The following is a 10342-nucleotide window of genomic DNA, read 5'->3' as shown; positions in this document are numbered from 1 at the left end:
AGTGTCAACATGAATGGTAGACAGAGGTTGATCTAGGTGAACAATGTCAACATGGATTGTAGACAGGTTGATCTAGGTGAACAATGTCAGCATGGATTGTAGACAGAGGTTGATCTAGGTAAACAATGTCAGCATGGATTGTAGACAGGTTGATCTAGGTGAACAATGTCAACATGGATTGTAGACAGGTTGATCTAGGTGAACATTGTCAACATGGATAGTAGACAGGCTGATCTAGGTGAACAATGAACATGGATTGTAGAGAGGTTGATCTATGTGAACATTGTCAACATGGATAGTAGACAGGTTGATCTAGGTGAACAACATCAACATGGATTGTAGGCATAGGTTGATCTAGGTGAACAATGTCAACATGGATTGTAGACATAGGTTGATCTAGGTGAACAATGTCAACATGGATAGTAGACATAGGATGATCTATGTGAACAGTGTCAACATAGATAGTAGACAGAGGTTGATCTAGGTGAACAATGTCAACATGGATTGTAGGCAAGGTTGATCTAGGTGAACAATGTCAACATGGATTGTAGACAGGTTGATCTATGTGAACATTGTCAACATGGATAGTAGACAGAGGTTGATCTAGGTGAACAATGTCAACATGGATTGTAGGCAAGGTTGATCTAGGTGAACAATGTCAACATGGATTGTAGACATAGGTTGATCTAGGTGAACAATGTCAACATGGAAGTAGACATAGGATGATCTAGGTGAACAGTGTCAACATGAATAGTAAACAGGTTGGACTAGGTGAACAATGTGAAGAAGCTGAAGGTTCGATGTTTAATTGCAACTTATCTTCAGAATCATTTTTCAGTGCAACTTAGCACAGAAAATATTACAAACTCCCTTGTCATTTTTCTAATACATTGTTGGGTTTTACCATTTAAAAGAAAGTTGTTGCTGTAATGTAGACTGTAGAACATGAACCCCAAATTTCAAATGAACTGATCAGTTACAGTTATTTAGTTGCCAGATATGCCAAAGTTAGTGCTGTATATTTACAGCAGTAGGAGAACACACACATTCCAATTTTAATGCTGCACTTCCATACAAAATTCATAATAATCAAACAGAAAATACTAAGGGAACCATTCTTGTATGGAGATCTTGAATGCCTTATGCACATCTGTAAATTGCTTTAAAAGGAAAATCTGGATATAATATGTACTATGTAGTGTTCACTTTATTTATCACATCAGTAAAATGTTTTAGCACATTTGGCCCACCAGTTTAATTTCTACATATTTCAGCTTTAATTTCTACATATTACCTAAGCAGGATGCTTGCCATTTTCTCATGGAGGGTGCTACATTTGTGATACGTAACTGGCAAATTCAGTTACTGCCATATATTAAGTGTTGTTGGGCATACTGAACTTAACTTGTTCATCATATAAGCATGAGAGAAAGAAAGCATGTGTGTATTCTAGAAATGCAAATGCAAGTGAGCACACTGCATTTTCATTTACAAATTATCAGCTAAATGGTTTTGTAAAACAAACAGACTGAGCAGCATGTAGCCATAAATTTTATCTAAGTTATTGCTATTGTTATTGTTGGGTTTAACGCCATTTTTCAGCACATGATAGGCTATGCATGGCAGCCAGTATTAATGGTGGAGGAAGAACCTGGGAAAACCCCTGGTAGAACCACCAACCCACGAGAAGCTACTGGCAGGCTTTCTCACATACCCACATTGGCCGAATCCTAGTCTCGAACCCACGCAGACAGAGGTGAGATGGCAGTGATCCATAACTGAGAGCGCTTTAGACCACTCGGCCACTCAGGGCCCCAAATTTTATCTAAGAATTGTAACACAATCATAAAAATAAAGTTTGTCATGTACAACTTAACCATGTGAAGTGACACTTCCTGTTCTTGATCAACCTGTTGACTGGGATTGTGAAGTGCAATTGAACATCTTGGAATGAAAATCTACTCACACTGATAAAACAAATAAAAGAAAAATTGCTTTAATAGTATTTGTATATTTTCATGTATAAATCAACATTTCTGTTCTTTATTTCTATTTTTAAATTGGTGTCTGACACAGGTTTTCATTTGAAGAAAGTGGATTTTTATGGATTTTGTATCAAAGATGAATTGATTTATCACTTATAAAAATGTTTCATTCTTATGCATACCAATTTTAACAAATATACATCCTAATTAATAACTATATGCATACATTTAGTAAATACAAAAATATAGAAGAAATCTGAGGAATGTAGACTCCAATAAAAATGTGTACATCCCATGCATTGTCACCAGCAATATGTGTTGATATGATGTCACCAGAAGCAAAAGGGAGATAAGTCAGGTCATCTTGGAATACCTGGATAAAGCAAATATGACACAACCCCATGATCATTAAATTTCTGGCCTACATCTTGAACATCTGAATGACCACATCTTGAAAACTGGTACAAAAGCTTTGAAGGCCAGATTTCCCTTTCATCACATGCACCTCTACCATGGAAATACCCCACTCCCTTGATAATGTGTGACCCCACTTATAATGTGGTAACAGGTATAAGATCCCATTTTTTTTTACAATAGGAAATGTCAAAAGAATTTACCCTTATTTGCTCATAAAGAATAAAAATTCATCAAAATTGGTCAAATAAATCTTAATATATTGCTTGTTTTACTGTCAAAATACGCAGTTAGTGCCCAGAAATTTTAATCAACATCATGAAATTTTCAACTGATAATAAGAAATCCTTTATTTTGATACATTTTCTTTGCAAAAGAATATAGGTACACTGTAAATAACAGTCTTTGATAAAATGTCTATCAGTGAAAATGTTACTGATGCTTTCAAGAGGCAAAACTTTAAGAAAACGCTAGCAGTGAAACAAGTTTTATCAGGTGAAATTTGTATTTTAGTTATATATTTTAATTCAGCGCTAGTGTAATTGTCATAAATGCAATATGCCCTTTTGTTTTCAAATGTGAAAAATATCTGCAAGTGTTTCTCTCAGAACCTTAACTGATGGCTGTGTTTTGATCTCCAATTTGTAGTTGCATTTGTTGGATTGTTACACTCTGATTAAAAACAGACCTGCTTTGTATTATCATTGTGTGTGTGTGTGTGTCTCTCTATCTCTCTCTCTCTCTATATATATATATATAATAATTATAGTATCAAATAAGGGCTAGTGGTCACAGTAGTGTGTCAAGTCAACTCGTTTCAATTGACCATTTGAACACAGAAATGGATGTATAGGTAACAATTAAACTACCTTAAATTATCCTAGTCAATCACAAAATAATGTGATCAAAGATAGCAAGGCAACCAAGTGAAAGGAGTACCCAGTGAATTAAAAGTTTTGTTTGATTGATAAAGTTCATTTCGGAGAAGTGAGTTCCGAATTTTTGTAGTGAACTTAAAATTCCTGAATTGGCATTCAGAGATTCGCTCAAGGATGAGCAGAAGTTTCACTATTACTGCACAGAAATCACAGCATTAATATTTCACTAGTAGGAACACTCCAGTGGTCTAGTGATTAGAGTGTCCGCCTCCCGCATTGGGAGGTCAGGGATTGAACCCCAGCCGAGTCATACAAGACTTATAAAAAATGGTATTAACAGCTGCCTGCCTCACTAGGTGCTCAGCATTAAGAGGTTAGCATTAGGACTGGTCGGCCTGGTGTCAGGGTAATATGACTAGATGGGACTTCATACTACATGTCTGCAACATGATGCCCCAGTGTATACATCACTATAAACTGCTACATTGAAGACGTTGTAGCAATATGACTGAAAAATTGTTAAAGCTACATTAAAAATCCAACTCTCAAACACACATTTCACTAACAAAACAGTTTTAAAAACGGGAGTTTTAATGTTGGCTGTCTTTGCATGAAACAAATGTCTCTACACAATGTTTTGTAGGTACACATTGAGGCACACATGTACATGATGCACTGAAACCTCATGGAGTTGTTTTTCATAATCTTTCAAAGATTGGTTATTTTGAAAATAAAGGTTGTTGCTGTTGTTGTAGGATGTAATGCCATTTTTCAGCACAAGATAGGCTACACATGGCGGCCAGTATAAATGATGGAGGAAGAACCCAGGAAAACCCCAGAAAGAACAACCAACCCACAAGAAGCTACTGGCAAGCTTTCTCACATATCCACATTGGTCAAATCTGAGACTCAGACACATGCAGACAGAGGTGAGATGGTAGTGGTCTGTAACGGTGATCGCTTTAAACCACTCGGCAACTCGGGGTCCCGAAATTAAAGGTAATTTACACTGAAAAGCAAACAGTTTAAAATTATCAGAAAAAGTTGTTTACTGAGAACTATTCCCAATGCGATTATAAAATGAGTATTCATCCACTAAACAGCTTTCTTGATGTCTGCATTTTTAGAGATCCCTTGGTAACTCGTGCCCTGACTTATAGTGCAGTCTGTGTTTTTGGACCCAGTTGTACACAAGTTATCAAGGAAGAGGTGTATATTTCAAAGGATGCCTTGGTGGCTTAGTGTGTTAAAGTGTGAACAATTTGGTGAAAAATGAACCATACTGAGGCTGTTGCTTGAACTGTCTTATCTCTAAGTACACAATCAGTTCATCAAATCAGCATTTTCCATGACATGCTATACACTTCCCAGACAATGCAAACCATCTAAACAAGTTGAACGGTATGGTCATTTCAGATGAACTAACTTGATTCAGTTCATGTTATGGACTGCTTAAAATGTGGTCCTGGAAATCTGCACATCTAAAGTCCCTCAGTATGTCTACCCTTGTTGTCTGGGTAAATCTTAACTTCTTTCTCCAGGTTCCCAGGTTTTCCCTGGGCAGCAGCCATAAAGTCTTTTGCCAGTTCCGGGTTTTCTTCTGCCCACTTCTCTGCTGTGTTCTTTTCAAGCCAGTCACTGGAACTGATTTGATGCTTCACCTGCATCACTAGACCTTCCAGGGAATCTATAGGGAAAAAGATTTATTTTTAATGTTATTAGTTTTATTGACTATTAATTAAATCATTTTCATGTGGCTATAAGAACCAGAATGTTTTTATTTATCCTTAATTATATATAAAATAGTGAACTTTTTACCAGGCAATATAGGGTCATGTACATTTTGCTAATTTTTTTCTTCATGTTTTCCAAGGAAGGGTTGAACCTGGGGGGTGCAATCTAAGCTTCAGATTCTTTCTGTCAGCCATTTCAATAAAAAAATTGTGTATTACATGTATCATCATTATTGTTACTATTATTATTATTATTACTGCCTGAAAACTATGAAGAGAAATTAGAGAACATGGAGAACACATTATTTTTATTATCATTATTATTATTATTATTATTATTATTATTATTATTATTATGTGGTAAATAACCTAAAAAACTGCATTTTTTTAATATTCCAGTGTCATATGCAAGTCTGATATTTAAAAAATTAAATCTGATGTCACAAATTTAAATGCATCAAATCAGAACTGGGCTGATCATATAAGAATATGCAAAACATACCTGGAGCAAATTAAAGCAATATTTTTTCCAGCCAAGAAGCGATTTCATTTTTCTTTTAATTTCTCGCATCAACATCAAATAATCAGTGCTGTATCACTATTGTAAAATTTGTCCATTCATTGTCTGGCATCCTTTGATTAACAAGTACAATTTTATCTTTAAGTCACTAGCCCAAAGTTTCACAAAAAATATGAAGGTTGTATGGGTCTGAATTCCTCTGTAATCTCCATAAAAAATCTGTTTCAGGATAGTCAGTAAATGACTGTACATACATATTCCACTACACAACACAAATGTCAATGATTGTACATACGTATACCACTACAAAAGTAACACAAAAGTCAATGGCCGTACATACGTATACCACTACACAAGCAATACAAATGTCAATAGCCAGTAAGTTAGACAGACATTGCATACATAAGCATGCATATCCACTTAACCTTGCAAACAATGACATGAAGTACTAGAACTAGGGGCGTTTTAGATTTTGGTTTACTAATATAAATCAATGCCTTATATATCCCATGACTTTACTAATTTCTACCCTCAAATTACATGCAAGTGTGCAGTGTGGTTAAAATCTGGGTTATAAAAAAAAATTCTAACACCAGCATGATTTTGTCATTGTATTATTGTTTATTATGTTTATTAAATTGTTTTATCCAAACCTGCACAATATTTTCCCTGGATGGAACTGGAAGTTCTGGTCAAGTAAATATCAGAAGACTATACACCAACAGCAAGAACATCATCGCAGTTGTCCCAGCTCACTTTAGGTAGATGTGCATATTGGTGTATTATGTTTGTGTTTTGTGTCAGCCTCTGGAAAATATTTTCAAGCATCACATCATCATACACAATGTTATTCGTGCATGGGTTGGGGGCCCCGAATAGCCGAGTGGTCTAAAGTACTCTTCGTTACGGATCACTGCCATCTCACCTCTGTCTGCGGCGGTTCAAGTCTCGGATTCAGTCAATGTGGGTATGTGAGAAAGCTTGCCAGTAGCTTCTCGTGGGTTGATGGTTCTTTCCTGGGTTTTCCTGGGTTCTTCCTCCACCATTAATACTGGCCGCCATGTATAGCCTATTGTGTGCTGAAAAATGGCATTAAACCCCACAACAACAATCATGCATGGGTTGAGGTTATCAGTGGCAGGAGCTCCATCAATTGTGGATGGTGCAATTACCAATCCATGTAAACACAATTATACTCATATTCAAGAATAGTTGGGTTTTCTCAGATTCAGCTGAACCAACAATGAGCATGTGAACAGAGTTTGAAAAGATGTCACTGTATTTGGGTGGTTTGGGATTTGCCTGTACAGAGATGTAAATGACAATAAAATCTTTTGCAGTTTTTCTCTTTTGTGTTGATGCCATGTTGAATATCTCTTGTTTCAATTATGCCTTCATATTGTGAGTGATGCCACATGAAAACTCATACTGCAAAATCCAATTCCTGTTCAGACACATAATGATACAGCCACAATCACAGAAACTTGTGTTTGATATGGAGCAAAGAAATTCATATCCTTGAGAATCAGACCTTTCAGGCCTATCAATGGAGCTGAAAGTTCCATGTTTTTCAGAAAATCAGCGGTGATTTGTGTTAACAGTACTACCAGGGAGATCGTGAAAATACCCTGGTGAAAAACAACTCCATGAATACAATTACTACAGGCCTGAAGCTTGTCTGGATATAAGACTGGACTCTATTAACAATCGACCTAAGCCTGGAGAAGAGCCTACAAACCGCAATGATACTGATCGTTACTGACATGATATTATGTGTCAAGCATCAAATGATATCCATGCAAGCCAATGTGCCAATATCAATCTTATATATTTCTTGAACGCGATCAATCATGTACTCGGAGAAAGAATCACTAGCTGGATCATCCAAGCAAGTAAAAAAGCTATGATTGCTCTTGGTGTTCGCTTGTATGACATTTGGTGGACAGAGTCAAGAAAGTCCACTCAGTGAAGGTAAAACTGTAATATAACAAACACAGACAAGAAATTGATTGCAAAATACTACAGTCCCTGAGTTAATGGAAAGGTGAAGCAGCTGTTGAACAGTTAGCAGGCACAGCAAAAGTTTCAGTCATGGTTAGCCAAACAAGCATCGTGGCAAATTCACCTACCCACACCAAACAAGACTTCCCATGGATGGCTTGATGTGAAGACACCCAACGAAATTCACTGGGTTGATCTTGTTTTTTTCCAAGTGATTGGGTACACAGTTGCACATACAAACACATGCTAACCATCATAGATGTTGCCAGCAGACAAAAAAAAGACGAGCCATATATGTCCAAAGATTCAGCAACTGTCGCAGATGCACTGAAACATATTTATACATGTTTGCCATGAACAGGGCCAAAGCTGTTGCAGATGGATCTGGGCAAAGAATTTCATGGAGCTGTTGCTGTGTTATGGGCAAAACATAAGGTGCTGGTTTGTGTTGGACATGTTAATATACACTGTGATCACATTTTAACCGTACACTTGCAGAAAGATATTTTTTGGCACCAATATGCACAGGAATTTTTAATGAATTGTAATCAGAGTTCTAGTACTCTAAAGTGATCTTGGATCAGGAGTGCTAGCATTCTGCAGTGATCTCAGACCTTGAGTGCATACACTTTAAAGTGATCTTGTGAGTGGGTGACGTGACTTCACTAGGTCATAGCAGTGTTGAAAAATGAAAAAACATGCATAATCAGAATAAAACCCATTGAGGTGATTCAACAGAAGACCATTGCCGTTATCCATAAAACAGTTTACAGCCATCCATTTAATCTCACTTGAAAATAGTTTGGTTTGGTATCTGTATGCGCTGGGCAAATTACATTTATAATCTCAGACCATACTGACATTCCAGGACAGTCAACATGTTACCATCAAGCACCTGCTGGCAACAAGTTGCAAAGCCACCAAGTAGAGAATTCAAGCAAGAGGAATTGCAAGTCATTTCTGGGGATAAGGAACTACCTCCAAGATTTATTTTGAAATCCTAAGGTGATTTACAACTACATGGTGCCCATATGTGTAAGCGGTGACACCATCAGAGAAAATCTGTCGCTCAGTGTCAAGTGGGTACAAACTTACTTTGGTGCAACAATACACACCCATATGATGTATTTTACTCCTGATCACTCATGTCAGAAAACCTTGGTGACAACAACCTTTTGCCATTTTAATATTGTTACCTACACCATATATTCCTAAATAGGCTTGCCTGCACATTCATCCTTGAATTTAGCCATGACTTTCTTCATGGTGTTACTAAACAGTGGATAATCTTTTAGATACTTGCCTGTGTCAAATTTGCCAGTAAGCGATGCCTCACACGTCTGTGCAGACACTGTTGGTAGTTACATGCAACAATAATGATTAATGTCATCACTATACCTTGATCAAGTTATAACAGAACTTGTTCATAAAGAGCTTGGAAAAAATCGAGCACTAACATGCCTAAGTAAATAGGCTTTATCAGCCTCAGATTTCTTTTTCAACTATGAACAGCGATGAGTCTGCAATCAAATAGTTTTCATGACATGAATGGGAGTCAGCAGCAAGCCTGCTATGTTTATCTTGCTCACTGTCCCAAACAAGATCAATCACAGGCTGTCCCTAACAAGATCAATCACAGGCTGTCCCTAATAAGATCAATCACAGGCTGTCCCTATTAGCAAGATCAAAATGTATTCACTTTCACAGGCTCTCCTTAGACATTGGGATTGTGCATGTAGTCACTGGCTGAAATCCCTATGTGAGACAACAACAAATTTAATGACTCGATCAGTGTAAAATGAGTTTCAGCAAACTCGTTCAAGTCACTCATGTACTCATAGGGTTAGATTCCTCTGCAAGTAAGGCAGACATTTCCAGTTTGGCAGGGAAGCATCACCATATGGACCAGTGACTGTAAAACAATCAAAGCACCACCATATCAACCAGTGATTATAAAACAATCATTACCATTCACTGCAAGGTTGCTAACTAGTTTATCCAGACTGGTACTGAGAAACTGCAGTGAGTCAATGAACTGCAGCTGACTCAACCGGTATTTCTCCATGTTGTTGGGAATGACACATATTGGTGCATCTGTAGCCTTTGTACTCCTTGCATGATCAAGTGACTATTGTACCCATGTAGGTTATGAAGAACCACAGTGATATTTGTTTTATCAGGGTAAATTTGTACCTGTACAAAACATGTGATGTTTGCAGCTCCTCTGTATTGTTAAAACTCTGTGGTCTTGAACTACGTAACAGAAAAGAGCGAAAACCACATATTTTCTAAAATTCAAAAAACAATTTATTTCCCTAGATTACACAGTGAAAATTTAAAAAGAGCTTACATTATTGTGAATTAAATCCCAAATAGTCCAAAAAGTTCAATCACAGGTCCAAATGTTTGAAGTTCTAATTAAATTCCAGTGGTGTTCCAAATAAATCTAATACTGAATGTGTTGATGTGCCTGTTGTCTCTAATGTGCCAATGTACCAATGGCCTGGAATGTGGCAATGTGTTAACAGTCTTTTGATGTATCACATTAATATAATCCAAAATGTCCTAGCCTGAATACACTAGACCAGGTAATTCCAAATTAATGTTTAAGTCCAAGAATATATTTGAGCACTTTGTAATTTGAGTAAGTAATAATTTGAATGAAGAAATCCACCCAAATTAAAAACAAAATACAATATGACTGATTCCACTTTGGATATTAAGGCAAGAATTAGTAATTTTTCAAGTAAATGATAACAGTACCAGGATACAGGTAAGTCTCCTTTCTAAAACATTCAAAGTTGTCAACAA

General features: G+C 36.7%; 1 protein-coding gene across 1 annotated transcript in view; it reads right to left on the bottom strand.

The window, feature by feature from the left end:
* Positions 1-1980: 1980 nt before the first annotated feature.
* Positions 1981-10342, bottom strand: part of LOC149781999 (uncharacterized) — a 12061-nt gene continuing 3699 nt past the window's right edge. Inside the window, exon 4 of the mRNA XM_089933403.1 lies at positions 1981-4964. Within this exon, the coding sequence (XP_089789529.1) occupies positions 4759-4964 (206 nt within the window). The 3' untranslated portion in view covers positions 1981-4758. The remainder of the gene's footprint in view (positions 4965-10342) is intronic.

This window comes from Sinohyriopsis cumingii, chromosome 15 (genome assembly GCF_028554795.1).
Source record: "Sinohyriopsis cumingii isolate HCF-2022 chromosome 15, ASM2855479v2, whole genome shotgun sequence".
NCBI classification, from domain to species: domain Eukaryota; kingdom Metazoa; phylum Mollusca; class Bivalvia; order Unionida; family Unionidae; genus Sinohyriopsis; species Sinohyriopsis cumingii.
This window is presented reverse-complemented; position numbering and strand designations above follow the sequence as displayed.